The 25,789-nt window shown below is 36.8% G+C and overlaps 3 protein-coding genes across 19 annotated transcripts in view; 2 read left to right on the top strand and 1 right to left on the bottom strand.

Annotated features, from left to right (window-relative positions):
- Window positions 1–914: 914 nt before the first annotated feature.
- Window positions 915–2,297, top strand: LOC111694182. The gene has a single exon (XM_023461273.1). The coding sequence runs from the start codon at window positions 915–917 to the stop codon at window positions 2,295–2,297; it is 1,383 nt and encodes a 460-aa protein (XP_023317041.1).
- Window positions 2,298–17,667: 15,370 nt separating this feature from the next.
- On the top strand, window positions 17,668–23,075 carry LOC106650108. 11 transcript variants are annotated; one of them, XM_014367914.1, is made up of 9 exons: window positions 18,666–18,860; window positions 19,033–19,319; window positions 21,026–21,160; window positions 21,394–21,592; window positions 21,696–21,837; window positions 21,908–21,991; window positions 22,059–22,416; window positions 22,492–22,542; window positions 22,617–23,075. In XM_014367914.1, exons 3-9 carry the CDS (start codon window positions 21,035–21,037, stop codon window positions 22,650–22,652), a joined length of 996 nt encoding a protein of 331 aa, XP_014223400.1. In that variant the 5' UTR covers window positions 18,666–18,860; window positions 19,033–19,319; window positions 21,026–21,034; the 3' UTR covers window positions 22,653–23,075. The 11 variants fall into 11 exon arrangements, with proteins under 11 accessions (XP_014223405.1, XP_014223407.1, XP_014223404.1 ...); XM_014367913.1 differs by having other exon boundaries at window positions 18,666–18,975; XM_014367919.2 differs by lacking the exons at window positions 18,666–18,860; window positions 19,033–19,319 and adding an exon at window positions 17,668–17,928.
- A 65-nt stretch (window positions 23,076–23,140) lies between these two features.
- LOC106650102 (serine-rich adhesin for platelets-like) overlaps window positions 23,141–25,789 on the bottom strand; it is a 50,242-nt gene continuing 47,593 nt past the window's right edge. For all 7 annotated transcript variants that reach the window (XM_023461192.1, XM_023461190.1, XM_014367899.2 and 4 more), the window contains 3 exons: window positions 25,337–25,742; window positions 25,066–25,268; window positions 23,141–24,976 (listed from right to left, as the gene is read on the bottom strand). In XM_023461192.1, the coding sequence (XP_023316960.1) occupies window positions 24,064–24,976; window positions 25,066–25,268; window positions 25,337–25,742 (1,522 nt within the window). In that variant the 3' untranslated portion in view covers window positions 23,141–24,063. The remainder of the gene's footprint in view (window positions 24,977–25,065; window positions 25,269–25,336; window positions 25,743–25,789) is intronic.

Here is a 25,789-nt window from a genome sequence, read left to right as displayed (position 1 = left end):
ATCGTACCGAGACGATTTTTTTTTTGATTTCTTGGAAATTTTGTCCTCTATAAATCCATATGTATATATTATACATGGATTCAAGTCAATATCGAGTTACCAGTAGTGTTTGAGAGCAACATAATAAATTATTGAAAAAAAATTGATTGTTTGAACTTTTCCATGGACTACAGTAATCAGTTGATCAAAATTTAACATACACCATCGCAAAGTACTCTTTTTAACGATTAATTTAAAAAAATAGAGCTCTGTACGACTATTTTTGCGCCTTGCAGACCGTTTTGAAGGTACCATTTAAAGCACATAAAATTCCTCGTTTAGCTGAAATCGACATGATTTTTTGGCCATTTTGTGTACACAAATGGTACTTTCAAAACGACTTACTGGGCGAAAAAATAGTCGGGCAGAGCTCTATTTTTTTTTTAATTAATCGTTAAAAAGAGTACTTTGCGATGGTGTATGTTACATTTTGATCAACTAATTACTGTAGTCCATGGAAAAGTTCAAACAAGCAATTTTTTTTCAATAATTTTTAGTTTTTCGCTCAAACACTACTGTTAATTCGATATTTCGGCACGATTACGATATCCGTGGCACAGCGAGGTTATGATGAATTCCAACAGAGGGCGTTAAAACTTGATATTTGAACTGTTTTAAAATGATTGGAAAGCGAGGGGTCGGATTCCTCTGAGGATGGAGACTGGTTGAATTATCCGGAGAAAGAATATCTTTTCGATTGCAAACCAAAGGAAAACAAAACGATTTTACACTGCATTGCATTGGAGTTTAACTTAGTCTACAATATTCTTAAACATTCAATATACTTTTTATTCAAGTGAGTAAACAATAGTCGATACATCTTCTGTGCAAAACTAACCTCTCGCCCCTCGGGGCCGTTCGGGCTCATGCTTGGGATGATAGCCGACACGCCTAATCTTATTGAAGATATACAACAAATCGATAACATGTCTAAGCATAAGAATAAATTGAACAATAATAAAAGACCTTTACAAGGTGATCCACAATCAGACTCCAAACGCAGGAATAAAGGTGATGATCTCACCAACAACGAAAAAGGACAAAATGAAAAAATAGCAAATAATCAAGGATACAGTCAAGATATGGATAATACTAAGCCACAAATTTTCTATAGGGAAAACATCCCTGGCCCTTATAGTGTCCAGGTCAGGAGCCTCATTCCTAATGCAGAAGTTAGCCAATTCAAAATTGGTAGTCTAGTCTACAAGTTATACCCCAGTATTCAGGAAATATATAGAAGAGGCCGCTCAAGAGTAGAGATCATCTTCTTGAACAGAGAACAAGCTAACGACTTGGCTAACAATAAGTCATTGCGTAACTACAATCTCGAAGCCTATGTTCCAGGCTTTCGCAAGTCTAGAAAAGGCATTATAAGAGGCATTGATGTTGACTTCAGTGAAGATGAAATCTTAGAAGGTGTTAAAGGATTAAACACAATCAACATTCTTGATGTGAGAAGACTCATAAGCAAAGTGAAAAATGAAACAGACAAAGAAAAGAAATGGGTTCCAACAAGATCTGTTGTCCTGTCTTTTGAGGGACAAAACTTACCTGGTTATATATACATATGGGGCGTTCGTGCCAAGGTCGAACCCTATGTACAAAACGTTATGCAATGTTATAACTGCCTGAAATTTGGTCATATAACAAAAACATGTAGAGGCAAATCAGTTTGCTTTAATTGTGGTGAACTACAACACCCTAATTTACCATGCCAAACTACCACACCAAGATGTGCTAACTGTAAAGCAGATGATTCTTTGAGCCCTGATGAAATCAATCATGTTAGCATTAGTTCTAAGTGTCCTAAAATGATAGAACAAAAAAAAATTAACATACAAATGGCATATGAAAATTTAAGCTTTGTTGAAGCAAGAGCTCTGGTTGTTCCTAAGAAGAACACTTCCAGCAATGCCAATACCGTTATGAAGACCAAAGAAAACTTCCCAACCCTGGACAACGCCAAATCTAGAATTCCTAGAATGTCGAATCAATCCAATAGGACTAATATACACAAGCCATCTTATTCAAATATTTATAACCAAGCAGAGACTTACAAAGATGTTGCAGAGATAAATGAAATGGATGTTTCTAACATCACCTTTCCCATGGACAACAGTAATTTATCACAAGACTCCCTCTCAATCCTAAGCGAGGTTTCATCAAATAAACCACCTAAGAAGGACAACTTGAGACTCATGGCTACTACGAAGAAACTTAGCGATAGAATCAAGAACGGCTCTATTCGTGAGTCTTGAACAGTAAGCCTAATTGGTATTTGTATCTTCCCCTACAGACTCATCATTACTTCTTATGCTCAATATTCATTTATTTAGTAACAAAGAAAAAGTCCAATTCACCTGTATAACATACTCATATACTTTTACTTACTTTATTTACAATTAAAATGGTTAATAATAATAATAATACTCACTATGCTGATCTGAGTATCCTTCAGTGGAACTCTAGAAGCATTAGAAGTAAAGTTGAAGCTGTTAAATTATTTTCTCAATACGATATCATAGTTCTTAGTGAAACGTTTTTAAACGATGAAGATACATACCAGACAAAAGGTTACAATATTGTTAGGTTTGATAGAGATACAAATACAAGAGGTGGTGGTATGGCCATACTCTTAAAAAAATATTTCAAATATTATACTGTACACTTGGATGTCAACCTTATTCAAACAGAAGTAGGTGTGATAAGTATTGAAACCTCCCAAGGTCCAATCAGTCTTATTACATATTACAGAAGTCCTACCTACACTGTAGGCAACACTCTTGCAGAGTGGGAAAAAGAATGGAGTTATATAGTTAATTTAACCAAAACTTTTGACAAATTCATACTCTTGGGAGATTTTAATGTTCATCACCCCTGGTGGGGAAGCACATATTCATGCCCTTATGGCAATGTGATTTACGAATCTCTAGTGTTTGAAGACAATTTTATCCTTCTTAACGATGGCTCTCCAACCCATTTTTCAATAATTAATAACAGGTACTCTACCTCTAGTATATATTTAACGTTTATTTCGGCTAATTTATATTTGAATCTCTGCAATTGGAAGGTGCTCGATGACAGCTGAGGAAGTGACCACTTCCCTGTTGTTATCAGTGGTAAAATTGATACTTGCCATAATAGAAAGATTGACTACAGATACAATCTCAAAAAAATGAGGTGGGAGAGCTTTCTTGAGGAGCTCGAAATAAATAAAAGTGTTTTCAATAGCTTAACGTATCTCAACTCTCCTGTGATAAATAAATATGATACTTTTATAAGTACTCTGGATAATTGTATTACAAATTGTTTACCATGCGATAACCAAAGAGTTAAAGATAAAACTATAAACAGGTCTACGAAACCTAATTTTATTTAGAAAGCAAAGAATAATTGCATTTGGTGGAATGAGGAGTGTGATCGTGCAGTTAGACTAAGAAAAGCTAAATTAACCTCGTTCAAATTTCGTTGTAATATGGATATGTATATCGATTATAAAAAAACCTGTGCTCTCTCGAGACGTACTCTAAAAGAGGAAAAAAAGAAATCTTTGAGAAACTTTTGTAGTTCTATCAATAGAAATACAAAAATATTTAGTGTTTGGTCAAAGATAAAAATTTTTAAAAATGGCTTTAATCGCCCCAAATCCTCAAATGAAAATTCTAATCTTTTAAAACAAGCCAATGATACACTAAATAACCTTTGTACCCCAAAAGACACATCTCTTATTCCACCTTCCTTAGTCTTAGATCCATGCGATTCATGCCATTCTTCGGCCCCAGAAAATCATATCCTAGCAGAGACATTCTCCTTTGAAGAGATTACCCAGGCTATTGCCTCAGCTAATATCAAATCAAGCCCAGGCCTTGACAAAATTTCATACGAAATTCTTTCATACCTACCTGAATTTTATGTTAGGGTTCTTTTAGACATACTAAATGAAATTTATGACACGGGCATATTTCCCGAAGCGTGGAGTTAAAAGTTCTTGAACGGATGATAAACTCTCGTTTACATTATTGGGCCGAAACAGAGGATATATTACCTAAAACTCAATTTGGTTTCCGAAAAGGTAAATCTTGTACTGACAATGTAGCGATTTTAACTAATGACATTCATCAATCTTTCTACAGAAAAGAGAGTTTAGCCGCTCTATTTATCGATATTAAAGGCGCCTTTGACAATGTCATTCCAGACATTCTTATCGCCGAATTATAAAACCTCCAACTGCCATCAAAACTCATTAAATTTATCTACAATCTTATTTACAAAAGATCTCTTTTACCGATCGACTGCCATCTTGGTCCAGCCCGTGTAGTAAACAAAGGTTTACCTCAAGGGAGTGTTTTAAGCCCAATCCTTTATTCATTATACACTCGTTCAAACAATCAATTTGTTAACGATCCAGTGAAGATTCTCCAATTTGCGGATGATATTGCGATTTATGTATCAGATAAAAAACCAGGTAATGCCCTATTCAGCTTAGAAAACTCTGCTGCGAGATTGAACGCTCACCTTAAATCAAGGGGCCTCGAAATTGCTCCAGATAAAAGCCAACTAGTAATTTTTAATAAACATAACAGTAAGTTAGAATACCTATCCTTCAATCTGAACGGCACACTTATTCATCCATCAAACTCAGCTCGTTTTTTGGGTATATCCCTGGATAAAAAACTCAGCTGGAAACCACACATACATGATACTATTTTAAAGAGTCATAAAGCAATCAATATTATTAGCTGTTTAAGGGGTACATGGTGGGGTGGCGACCCCCTGACCCTCTTAATGTTACATAAATCCCTAATAAGATCCAGACTGGAGTATGGAGGATTTCTGATCCACCCGTGTTCCTCTGCTAATTTGGATAAATTAAACAAAATTCAAAACATGTGTCTAAGAATGGCTATGGGTTATCAGAATAGTACCCCATTGAATGTTATCACGGCTGAAACAAAGATTCCCTCGCTGTTATATAGATTCAAAATCCTATGTTTTAAATACTTGTTAAAGCCACTTTCACACCATAAAAATATAATTATTGACCAATTAGAGACACTAAAAGAACTTCACGATTCCTTTCAATACTCCCATAATCACACTAAGTCCTTATTAACTGAGTGTTATGAAAATGTATGGTTTTTTAATTTATCAATAATTAAACACGATAAGTTTTTTAAATACAACTTTTCCTATCGATCATCACTCTTCATACCTACCATAGATTTAAACTCTAACAAAGCTCTTACCAAAGCCAAAGATTCTCTCTGTACATTTATGAATAAGTTCAACGATACTAATTACGTTCACATCTACACAGATGGATCGAAATTATCTCTAGATGCAATCAATGAAAATAATTATAAAAGTCAAACAGGTTTCGCATCTTGGTCAGAAAAAGATAATTTCAACATAAGTTTCAAAATCCACGATTTAACTTCGATTTTTACCGCAGAGTCCCTCGCTATCATCGCCGTGTTAGATGAAGTTTTGAACTCACCCGAGAAAAGAATTAGAATCTATACAGATTCAGAATCGGTGCTTAAAGCCTTGCAGTCATCAAAAAGCTCACAGAATAATTCTGCTCTCATTGCGAAGTTAAGAGAGAAACTGTATGAATGCCACCTAAACCAAAAAATAGTTGAACTTATATGGGTCCCTTCCCATATAGGGATTACGGGCAACGAGAATGCGGACTCTGCGGCAAAGATCGCAGCTGAATCTGGGAGAATAATGTACGCCGATATACCATTCACCAACATCTTCTCAGAACTTAAACATAGATGTATTCGCGAAGAACACAAAGAATTATTGAATGTAGCGCTAAGCAAAGGTGTTGAATATTTCAAACACTATTATAAACCAAAAATTTTTAAACAGAAGGGCTATTGTATCTATTAACCGGATCAGATGCAATCACTCTTCAGTCAAATCTCATTTGTTTAGGTATAAAATTGTTGATAAAAATCTATGTAACTGTGAAACTCGACAAATTGAAAGCATCGATCACATTTTCTGGCATTGTAAAAAATATTCAAAAGAAAGAAAAGAGCTTATTTCACAACTTCATTCTCTTAACTATTTCGAACCCTTTAATCTTACTGCACTCTTGTCAAAGAATGAACCAAACATTATGTATGCTTTCTCTTCGTTTATAAACAAAATAGACATAAACATATGATTATAATTCTATAAATACGCACTTTAATTTATAAGTATATACCTGTTTATAATTTATCATGTATAATTTATCCTTAATATTATAATATTGTTCACCTAGCGTTTTATCTAAATTATATTGTGATTCATTTATTTAAATATTTTGTACCTAGATTAAGCTTTAATCTTAGATGTAAAATATCTGTATTTTTGTATTTCGCGCCAAAGACTACAGTGTTCTGGCAGCATAATGTATCATTAAATGTCAATAAAAAATTTACAAAACTGAACTGAACTGTTTTAAAATATTCTAGTTGCATTCTGGTTGCAGTATTTATGTTTGATAAAAAATAAAGTATTAATAAAAAAATTATGAAATTAATATTTTCTTTTATTTCACTACATACATTTTCCTTTTATTATCAATATGTGCATGCAACACGTTCCTACTTCGGTTTCTTATTTTTTAGATTTCGTGGCAACAATAAAAAATTTAAATTAATAATTTGAACATGTTAGTTCTAACGATTGTTTATATTTTCAAAATTAATCAGTTCTTAGTAAGCTTACTAACGACACGCATCAACTCGATTGTTTTGCCAATTTTTCACACAGCATTTGTTAAAGTATTTGTTAAAGTATTGTTTGTGCATCGTTAAAGTCTTTGTTAAAGTTATTAAAGTTTTTTGTTGAAGTATTGTTTGTGTATTGTTAAAGTCTTTGTTAAAGTTTTGTGTAAATAAGTGTACATCCTAATCTTCATTTTAAATTGGCAAATTATTTCGATTTTCCATTCATTCAAGAAGCTGCTCCCAACGAACGAAATCACGATCCAGTTTGTCGAAGATATTGGCTTAATTCCATCGCGCAACTCTACGCCTCCAAAATGTTGCGATTTACCCATGAAAGTTGAAGAGTTTCCAGCGAAAAAATTGAAGTGGGTTTGGAGATGCTCGACTTCGAGATCGAATAAAAAAGGTAGCATATCGTGTCGCAACATTATCAATCCTGCTTGTGGCAAATTCTTTGAGGGTAAAGCCTGTCGCATTGAGATTCGCGATGCACTAGCGATTGTTATCTGCTTTGTAATGCAAATGCCAGTAACCGAGACATACAAGCATCTTGAAGCTTGGCGCCATGAACGTGAGGGTATGGAGCTTAGTACTAGCACAGTAGTTGATTATTACAGTTGATTATTACAGTTACTGCAGAGAGATAGCTGAAGTAGTCGCATCGCAGAGTGATGTGGTTTTAGGTGGCATCAGCAAAACAGTGCAAATCGACGAAACTTTCTTGACGAAAAGGAAATATCATCGAGGTCGTGTAACCGAGCAAATGACGATAATCGTGCTCGGTTTATACTGTATAGAGGACAAGATGGACTCTTTTTTAAAGTGAACGCGAACAGTAAAGCAGAATTGTGGCCGTACGTTAGAAAATATGTCGATCATGAAACTTCGAGGATTTGTACAGATAGTACGAAGCAGTACCATGGGGTCGAAAAAATGTTTTCTAGTAATACGGAGCATTTACAAACCAATCACAGCATTGGTGAATACGTCGACAAGGCAAATCCTTTAAACACCATCAATGACTTAGAAAATCAAAATAAGCTCTTGAAAAAGTCGATTAAATGTAGACGAACGCCAAAGTTACTCCACCAATATATAGCTCTAAATTTTTATAGAAGAACTTTTTTGCTTCGATACAAGAATGATTATGGGTCACAAATTATGACATTTTTACTTGACATCAAGACCGTTTATTCAGGCATTGTTGACGGCGAGTTAAGAGAAGGTTTGACAATCAAAGACATCGATACACCGTCATTTTCATCGTCTGAGCAAGATCAATTTCTACCCCCGCCGAAAAAACAAAGACTAGAAAATGAACTTGATAGGGAAAATGACAACATTGACTACGCGATTGAAAAAGATAACTCAGATTCTGATTTTGATGTCAATGATTTTTGATTTTAAAATTTAAATAAAAACTTTTTAAAAATTGAAATTTAATGTCGAATTTAATTAATCTGTGGCCTTCTATTTTTTTAATTTTTAAAATTTCTTTAATTTAAAATTTTTTTAATTTCTATGATAGTATTTTATGGCAGTGGGCCACCCCCAACCCCCCAGCGGGGGCTTCGCCTCCTGCTCCCGCTCCTCGCCTCACCTTACATACCTAACTCCTTACATTCTCACATCAAATCGAAACATTAATGGTATCCGTAACAAGGTGTAAATTTGGGGGTGAGTCCAAAACACATAAAGGGTGCTACATGCAATCAGGTGACGTTTAATAATATTTTATGGTCATATTTCATCAAGTTTTAGCGCCCTCTGTCGGAATTTATCATAATCTCGCTGTGCCACGAATATCGTAATCTCCCCGATATTTCGACTTGAACCCTTACATAATATATATGGATTCGGAGAGGACAAAATTTCCAAAAAATCAAAAAAAAATTCGTCTCGGTACGATCAAAGTAGACGAAGATAAACGCATTTGAAAATTGATTGATGGGATAATTTTGTTGCGGAGTATATTTTTTATGATTACTGTCCCTCTTGATGTGCTAGATGTAACTTGATGTAGTCCCTCATTGATAATCAAATTTTAGGTATAAATACGCATAAAATGAGGTTTTATACATGGGGTAAATGTTGGAGTAAGGTGCAATCCAAAAACGCAGTGGAAAAACAACCTTTATGCAATAGTATGACGAAAAATGTCTTTTTTCGCACATTTTTTAGGGCGCAAAAAGCGTTTTTGGACACTTGTGTGCGGTAAAATGACTCACTTCGACACTGGTGTGCGGTAAAATGCCTCATTTTGGACACGGGTGTGCGGTAAAATGCCTCATTTTGGACACGGGTGTGCGGTAAAATGACTCATTTAAATGAAAGTATTTTTCGCTTACTATTGTATAAAATTTTTTATGCAATAGTATGACGAAATTTTTAAATTGATTGTAGACATTTTATTTCATTGAAACTAAGAAATAGAATAATTTCGGGGAAAAAATATTTGTTTAATCCAATAATATATTTCATTAAAATATTTAATAATTCCAATGAAATCTATATTGTTCATTTAATAATATAATTTAATAGAAATTATTATATAATTTGTTGACTGAACTAAATATTTTGTTCATGCTTTCCAACAGAATATTTAAGTGTTTTTACCAAAGTTTCATTGCTTCAATCCATCATTTGATTAAATTAATAGTAAATAAAATATTAAATTAGATTTCATTGAATCAATCAATTTTTTTTTCTCAGGGTACCAATTGAAAATAGATTTGGGAACGGTACATATGGATTGGGTACAATTACCGATGGCAACTTCAAAATACCTGTAATTGTTTCTCAATACTCTCCTATTCGTTTTCAAAGGACTACGCTAGTGATTGTAGAAGGGTACTTGGATCATGACAGTAAGTTCAAATTTCTTTATTTAAATTAAATTTAAGTTCTACTTCTACAATTTTTAAAAGAGAGATTAGAAAGAAAAATATTGATTCATAAACATTGTTATTGCACGTACGAAATCGAAGAATTCGTTGTTATGCGATATGTCGCGCTTAAGGTTATCGAACTAATTTTTGAAAACAAAGCCGTTGAAAATAGCAAATTTAACATGGGCTCTTATGGGAGGCCACCATAATTTCATACACTTTACGCCATAATTTTTTTATTAAACAAAAGATCTTAACCAAAAACGAGTATGTTATGCTTCAAGTCACTACCTTTCGATTGGTATGTTAAAAATTACCCCTTATCGAACTAACTAATGAGTAACTAAACAAAATGTGCGTAAAATCATTGATTTTGAATAGTGCCAGCGGTTGCCTGCCTAATGCGAGAAAGAGACAGACATACGCCTCGCTGTACTATTGTTATGATTACTGACTAGCCACCTTAAACGATATCATGGCGATTTTCGAGCAATCTACGATGGTCTTTTTTATAGCGATTCAATTTTACCTTAGTATTTTAAGTAGAACTATTAAAAATTCGATGCATAAATCAGTAGTCGAAAAGATAACTTTGCGAAAAACGTTTGTCCTCGTTGAAATATAAATAATTTATATGATATACCCGGGATTATCAAAAAAGCTTCTTTTATAAGCATTGTAGTCCGGGGAAAAGCGACGGTCCAATAATTTTTCCATGTATCGTTCAATGCTAAACACGAATCATCATAGGGCCCGGTGTTTTAGCAATCGGAAAATTATTTTAAAAAGTTGTTCATAAAAAAATAATCAAAATTGATGTTTTTTTACCCGTAACATGCTTATAAAGTAAATTAGACAATTTTAAATAGAAAAAGTCTCTTAAAAATTTTCTTCGAGATATTTAACATTTTATGTTATTTTATGTTATTAATAATTGATGAAATTTCATTAAATATCTTTAAAATGTATAGACTTCTGAGGAAGTCAGAACATTTTTTTAAATTATCTAATTTACTTTAAAGCATGTTGTTATGCCAGAAAAAATTAATTTTGACATTTGGTTTAAATAAAAGTTCTTTCAATAATTTTTCGATCACTTTAGCGGCTGGCCCCGTGCAGATTCTTTCTCATCATCGAAATTCACATGGAAATTGTTGAAAAATTCCGTTCGAATAATCGTTGACTCGGGCCCCTCCGTTTTTCCCCGAACTATTATGATAGGGAAAAAAGCTTGGATTTGATTTTGAAGAAGTGACCGGTATCGATTTACAGTTCAGAGAATATTTCGCCGATGTATTGCTTATTAATGCAACGAACCGCGATAAGAAATTTGACTCTTAGTCGGAACGATATTATCGCCATCAATAAAATTTGTTTATTTATAATTTTTGCATCATTCCCTTCGTAAAAACACCCTCAATGTAAAAATGATTTATGCCACCATGCGTCTTGATGATTTTTTTTACTTTCAGTAATTTTTCTTGAAAAGCATTTTTTTTCAATTGACAATGAAAAAAACACGTATGTTGGTCTAACTAAAAGTCATTTTGACGAACCAATAACATTTGTGTAAGTAATATCGTCCGACAAAAATCCTTTGTAAATATGCATACGTATATTATACTTTGAGTGAGTAGAAACTCAAGAACAAAAGACAGCAGTTATTCCCTCGATTCAAGACAGTCAAGACAGAAGAAGTTCAAGACAGTAAGAAATATAGCAGAGCATGCAAAAATTCACTAGCAAAATTTATAGAATTCGGTATGCTACCTGATTTGTCGCTAAATGCCTCACTCGATAAACTTGCGTTGCACAAATGGTTGTACGGCGCACACGTTACACAAACGCACTCACGCACTCACGGTACTTTGGCAGCACTCCTATGCGAAATAAGAAAATTATCAATGAGCAAAAGACCTTTGACAATTGTTTCTTAACACGAGAAAAGTTTTTATTACGTTTTATCGAAGGAGAGAGCGCAAAAAATGACTTGCGCGAAACTGAACGCGGGGCTCGAGCGGGCCATACTAAGCCGGGTACGTTACGACGACTAGTCATACCACTGCTTGCAAACACGCACTATATGTACTATAATATAATAGCAGAAGTCGCGCGGCGTGCGCGCTCTAGTGTGTACAGTATTATATATTAAAAAAGACGCAGCGCAGGCATGCACAGGCAAAGAATGGCACAGTACAGAGCGATGATATTGTTTCCTCGTGGATCGAGGCACAGCAGTGCGCGGCTAAAGCTCACGCGTATGTGTTTTCGCTCTCTCTCTCGCTCTTGACTCGTGTTCGCGCGCGGTATGAAGCGCGGCTTTGACGTGAACGCGTCGCTCGTCAGTCGTCATATGATCGCTGCCAATGTGCGTATGTGTGTTTGTCTCATATATATACGCTGCGAGTATACATAAAACATGCGCTGCCTTTTCATGCACTCTTTCTTTCTCTTTCTATATATAGCAATTGATATACAATTTTTTTTTCTTGTGCGAGCGGGTCTGGAACGAACCTAACCGGTGAGACCCTGAGGCTTTATAAAATATATATCGATGCATTTTGATTTATTAATTGGCGATGGTATTGAGAAAAGAAAAAAGTAGGATGCTCGCAAAAATGCATAAAGTAATTTTAACTTTGTTTAAAGATTGCTATAAACAGAAATTTTACTGTCATTTCTCTATGCAGCTTAAATACTATTTGCCATCAAACATCGTTCGAAAAGCTCTAATACAATGAGTACAGAATAAAAAAAGGAGAGAAAGTAAATTTACATCTCTTAGAATTGCCAACGAGTTTAAACATTCAACTCATTCTAACAATCAAATATCTATCAAGTTTAGAAATTCTCATACATGCGTTAATCTTGAATCAATTTTCATGCATCTTATCGAGTTTTTAAGTCTCTTATGTGTGTATACTTCATGAATCAGCCATAAAGTTCGCGCGCTCTCATGTGGCTGTCTCTTTCTGTATGTGCACGTGGAACAGGAATGATGAAACGAACTAAAAAAATAGCAAGGCTGAGGTTGAATCTTGTTGTCACATGTATGCAGTAAACATGAGACATCATTGCACCGTACGTTAGGTCTCATAAGTAGTATATGCACAAATTTGAGATTCCAATGATTTATTATAGCAGCGAAATTTCAAGTTTACGAGCACGAAGTTGGCTGATAACTTCCGCGAAAAAGTATCTATAATCGAACGTATACTATATAATAGGAACTTGTTTGTAAACAGGAAACGTGGGATTGATAATTACAATTCTTTGTTTGAAGATTTATTGGGAAATTCAAAAAAACTGTAATTAATTTTTGGAAAGAATTTTTTTTTGCCTCGAAGAAGAAATAAAAATCTCGTATTACCATTAAAAGGTCAACAAACGTTTTCGTGATCCTTTTTCATTTTGCGTGTACATTTTCTTTTTTATATTTTCTGGGTTTTTTTTCTAAAAAATGTCTTCAAATGTCGTTGATTTGCATCCCTCAAATGATGTAGGCTCATCCTCAAAACATTAATGCAGGTCCTGTCTGTAACCATTGATGCGCCAATGAAATGTATGTTGTGCATTCAACACTGTAGTTCAATTGGCTCGCTCTAAGTATTAGATCACAGAACGACAGAAACGGGTGTATCTCAGTGTAAAATCAAAAACTTGTAAATTCAAAAAATTCAATGGAAAAAGGGAAAAAATACTACCGATTAATCTAGGAATCAGTGTCAACTTCAAATCTTCGAAAAGGCTTATCGTAAAATCCTACCGATTCATCTAGGAATCAGTGTGAACTTCAAATCTTCGAAAAAGCTTATCGTAAAGGAGTATCGTAAAATTTACTTGTGCATTTTATGAAATTCAAAAGAAGTCATGTGGCAATGAAAACAATAGCGCCATCGAGCGACCGCTCAAGTAAACGCGAGCTCTAGATATCTTTATGAGTGGCCAACGGTAATGTGCTCATTTATCCTTATTTATATCTTTATTAACTTTTTTAACTTTTACTTTTATTTTCATGTATTTACCAGTTATTTCCAATAATGTACATGCGAGTGAACTCGTAAATTATTCAGTTTTAAAAATTATACAGTAAACGGTAATTTTGGACTTATTTACATTAGTCTCAACTCAGTTATTTATAAACTTGAAAACAAAACACGACTAATTTTGAAAAAGAAATAAATATACACATCAAGAACATCTATTTTTCAAAATAGAATTATTTTTATGTAATGATGAATTTATCATTTATCAGTGTTTCGTCAATACTCTTATTAATGACACCAAAAGAGTTCAATAAGTATCCGCTAAAATGTTTTTTCCTCTATATTTAAAAGATATAATGTATAAGATTTTATTTAATAAATATAATAGGATGAGATATTCATTCAACTACAAATAAACCTTTACTTCATTCAATACTAGTTTTAGATATTGAGTTTTTTTAATAATAATTGAAATAACTCATGAAAAGTTTGAATAATTTATTCAAAAAATGCAAATTCAATTTTTATTCATATATTATGATTCTCAGTTCTATAATTTGGCATTTGATAGATTTTTAATCTATGATTGAATAATACAATCAAGGTAATTCTATATTTCTACATTTAATTAAAAAATTTGAAATTACAATAAAAATACAAAGCGCTAAAATTGCAAATGAAATTGAATTGACGTAGTGTTGTTCAAGCCTCATGATACATAAAGATAGAGAACAACTGACTTATACGTTTTTACTCCTTATTCACAATTATGCGACATAAGTTACATGAATCGAACGTCACATTTAAAAGTCATTTATCGAAAATTCGAAACCTGGTGGCTTTACAAGATGTTTTCGATTCCTCGTATTTATATCTATGTCATCGAAGTCTCTCGTTACACTTAATAGCTGTACGTATCGTTTTTTTTCGCTTCCCAACACGATCGGCCTTTTTTGTGTTGATAATCACTGAAATGAAACCAAGTTCCGAAGAGAGGCCTGAGCGCTGTCTCTCGGACAACATTAACTTTCATCGTTCAATTTGAGTGTGACCATCGGTCGCATTTTGAGCCTCTCTATAACATCGCGTTCATTTCGATTTCAACTCTTGACGAACAAACATACACACTCGGCGGCCTGTCGTTCAAAAATTACGTGTACTGACTTTGATCGTATAATCGTTCTCTCAATGTACGAGTGTGACTATCTGCGATTCGAAATCTAAATATAGAATGGTGAGTTTGAAGTTTAAGTACTGCTGTACCCGCGAGAGCTGTCGTCCGCACGCCTCATAAATATTTAAGATCGATAAGAGGCTGCTGCGAAACTTTAAACGATCCGAATGAATTTCAATTTCTCTCTGACTGTATAATATAATAATGTGAAAAAAATCGAAAGATCTGTTCACTGTATTATGACGTTTTATTGTTTTTTTAGGATTCAAATTGTGGACTGTCAACGATAGCGGAATATTCCCACAATCAAAGAAACAATCGACAACAGCGACGCGATCATTTGCGCGATCAGATCGACGGCTTGAAGCGCAAAGTCGAACAGCTCGAGGTCACGTTGGAGCTTTTGCGGGAAAAAAATGATAACTGGAACAAAAGCGATTACCATAAGAGCAAAACCAGTAAACTCGTAATCGTTAGCCTGGATGCTGACGTGAAAAAGTGATATTGAAGAACGTGTGGTGTGAACAATAAATGTGATAAGAAATGAAACAGTTCCTCTCGCGTAAGTGTGCTCAAAGCACATGTGTGAATTGTGATAGTTCTACATGCAGTACACCTGCAATAGTGTGATTTAATTTTATCATCGTTTGTATTGTTCTAAAGAATAGCTTTCGTATTGTGATGATCGTACAGATATTATTGTAAGAAGATGCAGGGCAATTTTAGATTTCGAACGACGTATATGTTATTGAGTGCAACGACTGATTGTGTATTATAGTTTAGTAATTTTTTAAAATTAAATGCATGTAAAGTTCATCAAATGTATTCTTCACTGATCCGATATTATTTACCCATAAAGAATTATGAATTATTGAAAATTGACTTGAGAATTCTACTTCGCGAGTAACGGTGCACACGTACGTACATTTTCTGCGGAAAAAGTACCCTCTTATTATCGTTATCCATCGAAAAACATCAGGATACAAGCACGAGCTTTTAAGTATACGACAGAATCGTCTCGACGTCGTAGCACGCGGGCATATATTACGCGATTCGCGCGCGCATCGGTAAACGTTAATGGCCAAACATGCAGAGTCAGCAGCTACGCGACTCCGTGCGGGCGGACGCGCCAAAGATTTACTGCAGCTACTACTATAGCCTGTGCAATTAGCGCGTCACGTGCGTACATAGTACGTACATGTTGCCATGTTATAGGTGTGTCTCGGGGCTTCCTTGACTCGTACCGTCTGCCGCCTTATCTATTGTTTCGCGTGTTATACGCCAATACTACCGTATAATAACAGACCTACCGGAACGGAATATGCTCATTTGCGGACCGGTCGCCTGCTTGCAAAAAAAGAAGAGGAGGTTTTGTTTTCATCCCTCGCGTATAGAAGCGAGTGCAGAACTTGACAAAGAAGCAAGGCACCCGAAGCCCGAGGGTGCTAAGCGAGACAAGACCGAGAAAGATCAGAGAAAGAGACGAGGAAAAATAATAGCGGTACATGGTGTATCCGGCTTTCCTTGCGCGGCACTTTTTTGCCCGTTTGGATACTCGATTCGTATCTGAAAGTGTGTCTGTGTGTGTACGTATGTGCGTCCACGTTTATGCTCACGCGTGTGCGGCTAAATACGTCAATGCTGCACGTCTCGAGTAACTTTCTCTCTTTTCTATAAAACACATTATGTACGTGCTGCGTGTATGGATTCCGCGCGTGTGACATGTACTGCTGCTCTTCCACTGATTTCGATGGCCGAGCTGTTGAAAGTTTTATATAAAGAATAAATTCTGCCATTCTCGCTAGATCTAACGCACATATAGTATAGATGATTCATCCTGGTTTAACATTCTTCAAAATGGTCATTATAAATATATCTCCAAAATGTTTGATAAGTAAATCATGTTAAAGATTTGAAAAATGCTTGAAATTTTTTAAAAAATAAGACAATCGAAAAGCGCTGAACCGGGTGACGAGTTTTGGATGAGACATTATTATTTCGCTGATTCTGCGAGAAACGTTGTACTTTTTAATATCGTTGGGATTTACAGACGGCATACCGAAGCAAGAAATTTCAAATTCCATAATTTCAAGTGGCTAATTGAGGTAAATATGTTATCGAAATTTTCATGTCATACGTCTAATCGTAAAATCTCGTGAATAGAGAAATTTCGACACATGACTAATGCATGTAACTGTCCTTCATCAAGGTAATCTAATGGTTATCTAAGAGCACTTGAGCAGTGTATATTTTTGATCTGTCAACAATGTCGGATCTGATAATCTCACAGCTAAACAGTTATCTGAAATAATCAAAATAAAAAGCTCGTGTAATAGCTTTCATCAATGACGGAGCATCTCTTCAGACAAAAGCTCTTGGACGCGATACCTCTTCACAGAGAACGAGTCTTCATTATGTAGACTAAAATTAGCTCATCCAGTCACTTTTATCAATGAGCATGAATAGGATTTCATATAGCGGATTGGTTTCGATGATCATTTCTATCTCTCGTGCACCTCTAAGGCTAGCTTTCTCTCCCTCTCTCTCTATCTTGATTGTTTATATGTATTGTTTGTCCAATATCGCTATCGGTGTAACGTTAATTCCGCATTATCGCAGAGATAAAGCGCCGCTCTCGAGTAGCAAAACTAATGGCTACTTTAAGTCGCGCATATACGCGAGTGTAAACACAATATAACGCTGATCGCGTATAACGATCTCGCGTGCGCGCGCCTGGAATTGTAAACAGGATGTCGTAATTAACGCGCGCACGCATCGGAAGCATCGCGGACGCAATACGAGTCGAGCGAAGCCAGAAACGCAGTATCATTTGGATTTTCCATTGTGTCGGACGTTTTTCGATGTAGCGTCTATACGCGATAATACAGTCATTGTGTTATTCGTTTACTGTTATGCGTCGCGGTCATCGTGAGCACCGCAAAAAGCTCGCGTCCTCGCACCAAATCGAATCGAAAATTCGAGATGTAAAAAGTCCGCGCAGCTTCGCAGCTCTGAATCGCAGTCTGGAATGAAACTGCGGCATACACGCCGGGGGATCAACGAACTCGCGACGAGTGCGCCTACATTGAAAAAGTCCAAAGCCCACTTGACGGGTGTGTATTATGCAGAGGAATAATGCCTGCGGGCCAGATGTGAATCGATATATACCAACGACGAATCAATTCTCGGTACTGTACAAGATGCGGCTGTGAGTGCGGCAGCTTTTTGGTCTTGCAAGCCAAAGCAGTAGCGGTGCGCGTAAAGCTTTATTTTCTCACGATCTTGGCAATCAAGCGTGCTGCACACAAGTACGCCGCAATTTACTTTTACACATAAGACACGGGGGCCGCGTTGACACAAACGTGATAAATCTTATCTGGCGCGGAGAGCTTGCATAAACTCGATATTTTCCTTATCTCGGTCTCTTTCGTGGCATCGGTGTGCGCGTGTGGGAACTTATGCAAAGCACTCGCGCCGTGCACGTATAAGCTCGGTGGAAAAGCAGCATAACTCGAGGCATCTCTCTGTTGTCTGCTATATAGCTATATGTGTATATGAGCATAGAAGCTGAGAGTGTATGCGTATGTTTGTCCCACAACTCCGGCGGCACATATACAAGCTGAGAGACTCGGCCGTCACTGCCTGGGACTTGCGCGCGCATCTCAGTCGAGCACTGGCACTTCTTACATACTGTACAGTACACACCGCGAACGGCTTTATACACACATTACAGAGAGAAAGAGAGAGAGAGAGAGAGAGAGTCGGGCGCAGCGGCGCACAAAAGCCACGATATATATTGTATACAGAATCCGCAGTCGACGGTGTACGGCTCGATACGATATACCGCCACCGTATATTATAGGTACATATATACGTTTGCGTTTAGTGCCGAAAAGTATAAGGCCGTGAAAGGAATATCTATACAGATCCCGCATATTATACCTGTGCGTATTATTTACACACGTACTCCAGTTTTCTAAGCATCTCGTTTCTCGCTCCTGCATCAGTATATATTATAGAGGGAGGGAGACCGGTTTCTGCATAGGTATACAAATACAAGCCCGAACGACGTAAGAGAGAGAAAGAGTCGAAAGGAAAAGAAACGAATTTTTGTTTGTTGTGTCTATCGATAGCTGGCTGCAGCATAAAAAATCGAGCCAGTGAGTGAATAAGCGTGTCGTCTATGTGTTTGTTTGTGTAATCGTGTTGTATTACAGTGAAGCTGCAGACAGGCAGGCGAGGGCGTCGACGAGTTGGCAGGAGAAAAATGCCATCGTAATAATTCAGCGCGACACGGAGTGCAGAGAGCAGAAGCCATCGAGCATCTTTGTGCACCGTATATAATAAAAGCAGCAGCAGTGCGCTTGTGTTTTCAACGCATAGATGTGCGTGCACGTAAAGCGCAGTAGCGCACGCTGATTGCTCTTTGCTGCATACGAAAACTGCACGTACGCGAGCGACCACTGGCTCATCTTACTCTCCTCCATACGTGATATATTCCCACGTAGGTACCCCGTATGCACTTACTTTTCTCGTGCGCGTTTCGTCTGCCTATGCAGTACGTGGGTGTGTGCGTGCGTGCGAGCGACCGCGACAGCCAACGTATTTATACCGATACGCATAGATGCACGAGCGACATCGCCAACGACTCGCGATATCTATATGTGAATGTGTGTATGTGTGTATGTGCTGCTTGTGTTGGGCCAAACGGAGTTTATTAATAGACGTCTAATTTCACGAGTGCGCGATGATCTCGGCCAAAGTCATTGCTGACAGCCCGAGTCTCTCGGCGCAATTCAACAAGCAGCGATGCATACGAGAACTTGTGACTCGATTTTATTGGGCAACTCGTATTTATTAACGATTCGTCTTTTTAATAACAACGAGATACTGCCTCGCCTCTCTGTATATTATCTGCGCGACTACGGCTACAGCAAGAGAAGACAGTTCAAAGGTCGTCGACGTCTCACTAACACTACTTCTTCGCGCATCTCATAAAGTACTCATTTGTACGCTACGAAGGATTTCTTTACTTACGTCCAACTTCGCGTGTTCTTTATATTAATTTCGACGATCATGACTCGAACTTCGCCGCAACAATTCTGAGAATATCTGTCTTCTCTTGGCTTGGCTTGACTTCAACGTCAGATGGTACTCCCTAGTGCATTTATTTATTATGTACGCCTTTATAAATCTCAACGCGTGTACGTGAACGAGCTAGTCGTGTGCGTGTCTGCTTGCATGTGTCTGTGAAAGAGAAGGGAATTTGTGTCGCGTATCGTTAAAGTAACTAACAAAGACCAAGTTGTGATATTACAGTGTGTACGATCACCTGGCTTCAGATCATGACATTTGTGTTGCGCGGAAAACTCACCTGCGATGTTTTCAAACACTTCAGTCATCGATTAGTCGAAAATTCGTATTTTTAGCCTCTTTTTTCACGAAACTATACAGGGTATTGTTTCTACATAATCCGGACTGTGTTTTGTTTATATTTAACGACATTCAAGCGTAACTTCCAGCTCGAATAGATGTATGCTGACAGTACGTTCATTTAACCCTGAGAGTACTGATTGAAATGTCTGCTATTGCTCTATATTCACCATCAGTACGTCTGCCGTCTCTTTCGTACGGCTATATTATACCTACTGTATATTTTGTCTCGACGTTCTGCTCAAGTTTGTTGTTTCTTATTTTATTTCGCGATCTCTGTATGCGAAAACGACTTTAAAAATAAGTTTCAGTTTTTCGGAGAAAGCTCATAATGTTTTGAAATCTCGAATGTAACGCACGTAGACAGCTAAGTTTGAAAGTTGTCAATGACATATTTACGTGGCGTTATTCCGATTGATTGAAGCTGATCGTCGATCGCGCATTATATGCTCTATATATGGGAGCCGGTTCCGCATACTTGACGTTGCGTCATTTCCACTGCGGTTCGCTGTCAATTGTATTATGACAATTTTTTGTTGCAATGTACCAATGTTTATACTTGGCAATTTTTATTTTAAAAATTTTTTCGAAGCGCTTGTTAGTATTCATAATTCAATATAAAACTCTCATCAAAAAATTTACCAAAATAAAATGGAAATCCAATCTCGTTCTCAAAAGGATTTTACATAAAAAAATTTTACCATTTATAATTGAGTGTTACTGGAAATTTTATGTATCTCACAAGGATGCTCAATATGTCTCTTTTTTATTTTTCAGGGAAATACAATGTCAAGAAAAGACAATAAAGGACTGGTGCACCACCAATTATCCTCTGTTTTGCCAGATGATAGACCTATTACAGCAATAAATATTATTGAAGATATAGACAAATGTCCAAAAAATTTTACTGTCGTAAGTATTGCCTCAATTTTTTACTTTCTTTGTAATAATAGTTCATTCTTGGCAAGCATACTCAGATCTTCTGACTTCTTCTGATACTCTGAACATGCATGACTCATGTATTACTCACAAAATTATCATTTGTAGTGTGCTTGAGAGATAAATCATGAGGGATGCATATAATTTTTTAAATTAATTAATTATGAATCAATAGTAATATTCTCATAAAAATGACCTTCTTTTAGGTGACAAAAACATATGATTTGGATGCAGATGCTGATTTATGGCGTGAAAGTGGTTTATTTATTAAAAAAAAATCAAGATATATCTGTTTTTCTAAGACTGAAGGACTGCCACATTCTATTGTAGAAAGAATATCTATAGTAGATGAGAGAGAACCACCTCCTGATGGATTTAGTATGATTTCTCATACTGTAGACTCTAGTAAGTCAGATTTCTTCTTTGCCTTGGGAAAAATGTTATCTTGTAATGTAACTTTTGTATTGTTTCAACATCTTTGTAATTCGTTTCTCATTCAACTTTTCAGTGCAAAAAGCATGGCGCAAGAGGCAGCTATGTTACAAAATTAGAAATAAAGACTTATGTGCAAGCGCTGTTTCTGATATAATTCTTTGCAGTAAACTTGGAAAAGGAACAAAAATGGCTCCTGATGAATTTACATTTGCAGGGTGAGTTAAAAATATAAATTCAAAATGTATAAACTGTTGATCAAATAAACTAATTCATTTTTTTGATCAGGATTATCAATGGTCTTTATGTGTGTTATAAAACAGTGCCCGTAGTAAATAGTGCTTTATCGGCGCAGCCATATGCTAATATAGAGTGAGTATAAAATTATCTTTAGGTTTATATTTTGTACTATCCGATTATAATTGTTATTATTCAATAGATTATTTCAAGCTAAGTCTCCTACGTTATCAAATGGAACTCCACATAGAGTGGCACCAGAAAGGCCACCAAAACCAAAGTATACGCCAAAATCATCAAATGGACAAAAATCGACTAGTCCTATCAGGCCTGGTAAACAAGTGAGTGAAGAAAATGAACAAGACTATGAAATTTTAAGTCCCATCTCAAGTCCAAACTTGAGGCCAACAAGACCAGCACCAAGACCTCCACCTTTGAAGGCAGCCCCAGTCCATTATGTTCCCACAATATATGGAACTTTATCAGGATCTTCAGAACTCGATGGAGTACCTTTTATTCTTAATCCTCTTCTAAGCACAAATTCGAATTCTGTACTACATGTGAGTTAATGAAATTAATTTTTTAAATAAGCTATTCCAAAGTTAATCCTGAACTAAATTTTTTCGTTTGTACAGAGCCAGCTTCCTGTGATTAGAGTTCGAACTTTGCAGGAGTTAGAAAAAGAAGTAAGTTTTTTAAAATTATGAAGTAAACTCACTGGTATACTAATTTTGCAAATTTAACACGTTATTTTTTTCAGTATTCCTACGACTTTCGAACTGAGAGAGCTACATGATTAGAGTTTTATTGTGCCAAACGATTTTCTTGACTATAAAGTATTTGGCTACAATTCGTAAAAGCGCTTCAATTAACGTAACTGTGGCCATGAGTAAAAGAGTGCCTGAATGAGTGTATTAAGATATGATTATTCAATCAAAAAATGATGAATCAAAGTCTGTTGTTAATATGAAAAAGAGTATAGATGAACTTTTATACTCACAAGTGATACGCGAAGTGTGTTAAATTTAAAAATTTTGGTACCCATACTTGTATTTTTATAGACTTGTGTTATCACTTTATTGTTTGTAGAAATTTATAAAACGTATCAACCTGTATATTATATTCTAGTTTGTCATGTTGGTATTAAAATATTTAATACCTTTCATATAATGCATTACGACAAGAGCTTAAAAGTAATAAAGAGAACTTTTTGATACAATTTAATGATAATATTTCTTGGGGGGAAATTGATTTTGAAAGGTTTGTCGTGACTCAAAACACGTAACATTTTTCATGGTAATACATTTTTTTAATTAATATAAACTGATGACTTGGTTTTACAGAAATTCAATCGTGAATATGCCATAAAAATACATTTCGTTATATTTTTGTGCTCAATTTTTTTTCTCTTCATTTATATGTACATGCGTAAATATGTTTTATATTTATCAGTGCAATTAACGTTACGATTCTTCTAATGCATATGAAACTGCACTATGTAAACACAGTTTTACTGACTAATTTTTTTTCATTACATGAATATATATATATCGATACATCAGAAGAACATTTTTCAAAAATAACAATAATTAAATCTACACGAAATTGTCAAATATGCTATTAATATCAAAAGCGAACATTCGAGTTTTAAAATATACATTTGAGAAACAATGACATTAGAATTGTTAAAGAATTGCACGGTACTATTAAAACGCTTAGTAAACGTGTAAGGCTGCTGGACTGTATAACAGCGAGTTTTGAAACTAACACGATTAAATAATAAGTATTCTATTAGTGCGAGATATACACATTACACACACACACCTAGTAAGAAGTAATAAACGCGCGATTCGTAAAACAATTTGCTAAGTACTTGCATCACAACGACTGGAATAATTAAAATAAGAAAATGACGATTCTTATTACACAATTGGAAACTTATTAAAATACAATCACGCTCATTGGAAGGAACTGCTGCAACTCGCCAGTCTTTAATTTTCCATACGTTCTTTCGTGAAGCCAACGCAGCCGAGCATGGCCTTGAGCTTTGACGCGGCTCATCCAGGCCTGCTGCTTGTCAAGCTGCATCAGCTGCTGCTGTTGTCGGCGTCGCTATCACCGCGGCGAGCCGTCTCTCTATGAACCGGTGTAGTTGGGGCGCTGAGCGAGTTGCCTTGATGCCTGCTGCAGACGCTTTGGGCCAGTCGTCAGACGAATGGCCCGGTCCAGTGTCGCGTCAGGGTTGCGGGTGCGTGCCGTTCCATCACCGCCGTCGCTTTGATCTTGCTCTTGTATTTGACATCTTTGGGCTTGAGCATGCTCTTGTGATTGCTCAGCATGCGGGAAGGCGTGAGAATGGACTTGTTGCTTAGGCCCGTGGCCTCGAGGAAGCTGTCATAATTACCGTTCGAGCTCGCCAACGGAGCATTGTTGTTCTCATGTGAATCGGATGAGAGGCTCGAGACTAGATTGTTCGTCGGAGACAAAGTCGTGTAGGTATCTGAACTGCTGCTGTCGTCGCGTAGTTCGGGTTCTTCCGACAGGTCGCAATCGTCCAGCTTGAACTCCTCGAAATTCTGCTGTATGTCGTAGTTGTCCAGAACGATTTGCGACGTCACTGGCTTTTTGCAGTCATCGTTGTTGTCGATTTTGAACTCTTCGAAGTGTTTGACAATGCTCGTGACTTTTGCGGGTATTTGTTCGATTGATTTGGGTCGGTTCAATCGCTGCTGTTGCGTCGGCGGTTTCGCGCTCTCGCTGGACTCTGCCAATTTTTTACTCGTACTCGTCAACAGACTGTCGTTATCGAATTTGAGACTGCGAACCGGATGCAGCACGACGGAATTGAGACGTTCGCTCGCCTGCTGCTTCTTGGCCGACGTCTCATCGATGAGAAACGACGGGCTGGGAATTTTTTTCAATATCAGCGTGTTACTGTGAAATTGCGGCTTCGGTGGTAAGCTCGGCGCTTTGGCCGATTTCACGCTGATCTGCATCGGTGCGATTATATCCGGTAGTGATTCGATTTCCTCGTAGTCGTGATTACTCGACAGCGCCAGACTTTTTATCGATAAGTTGTCGTCCGCGACAGTCACCGGAACACTGTTGTTTTTGCTTGATCTAGATTATCAGAAAATAAATTCAGTATTACGATTGCGTTGGAGCGGAAGAAGTTAAATTCGTTGGAGCAAAAGTAAAATTCGACGTACCTCGAAATAATGGACTTTTTGTCGGAAACTGGTTCGATTATGACGATTGGTCTTGCCTTGGTGTCATCCACGTCCTCCTCGATTCCCGATTCAGGATTGAGCGCGTGCATGGGTATTATCCTCATGCCGTACTCGTCTTCCGAATTAGTCGCTTCAAAACTACCATTCGACGGATCTGTCTCGTTATCGTTATCCTCGTCTTTCTGTTGTAGCAATAAAATATTACAAGATCGGATCGAAATAAAATAAAACAAAGGGCTAGCTCTCTTACGATATTTTTGTCGCTGCTGACGTCTTGGGTCGTCGTCGTAATGGTCATCGGAGGGGGCGGCGGCGGAGCCGTGGGCAAACTCGACGGCGTGTCCTCGGAATTCCGTCGTTCCATTTCCGAACCGACAGACTCGATGTCGGACAATCGGGCCGGCTGGAATCTGACGATTTTACCGCGATGCTTGAAGCGCCTCGGCACCGACAGGACGTTCTCGTCATCCTCCATGTCGCGCAGCAGGATCTGATTGACGCACTCGAGGACCGAGTTGTGTTTGCTATTGGGCCGATAGACGCTGTGACGTATCAGCTCGTCGTTGATTTTGTCCTCGTCGGGATCGCTGTACCAGTTGCCCGACGATTCACAGTCGTTGCTGTGCGGACTCGACGCTTCGATCCGCGTCGGTTGCCTATGAAAGACACGGAAAAAGAGGATGAGTAAACACAACAGGAGACA

Source organism: Trichogramma pretiosum, unplaced genomic scaffold, assembly GCF_000599845.2.
Source record: "Trichogramma pretiosum strain Unisexual culture from Peru unplaced genomic scaffold, Tpre_2.0 scaffold15, whole genome shotgun sequence".
In the NCBI taxonomy this organism is placed as follows: Eukaryota; Metazoa; Arthropoda; class Insecta; order Hymenoptera; family Trichogrammatidae; genus Trichogramma; species Trichogramma pretiosum.
This window is presented reverse-complemented; position numbering and strand designations above follow the sequence as displayed.

Excerpts from the sequence above, each read along its gene's own strand:
- LOC111694182 (XM_023461273.1), top strand. The coding sequence starts at position 915 with ATGATAGCCGACACGCCTAATCTTATTGAAGATATACAACAAATCGAT.
- LOC106650108 (XM_014367910.2), top strand. The coding sequence starts at position 20,394 with ATGTCTGCTATTGCTCTATATTCACCATCA. Across the intron at positions 22,417-22,491 it reads ATTCGAATTCTGTACTACAT|AGCCAGCTTCCTGTGATTAG; the intron begins GTGAGTTAATGA and ends TCGTTTGTACAG. Across the intron at positions 22,543-22,616 it reads TGCAGGAGTTAGAAAAAGAA|TATTCCTACGACTTTCGAAC; the intron begins GTAAGTTTTTTA and ends TATTTTTTTCAG.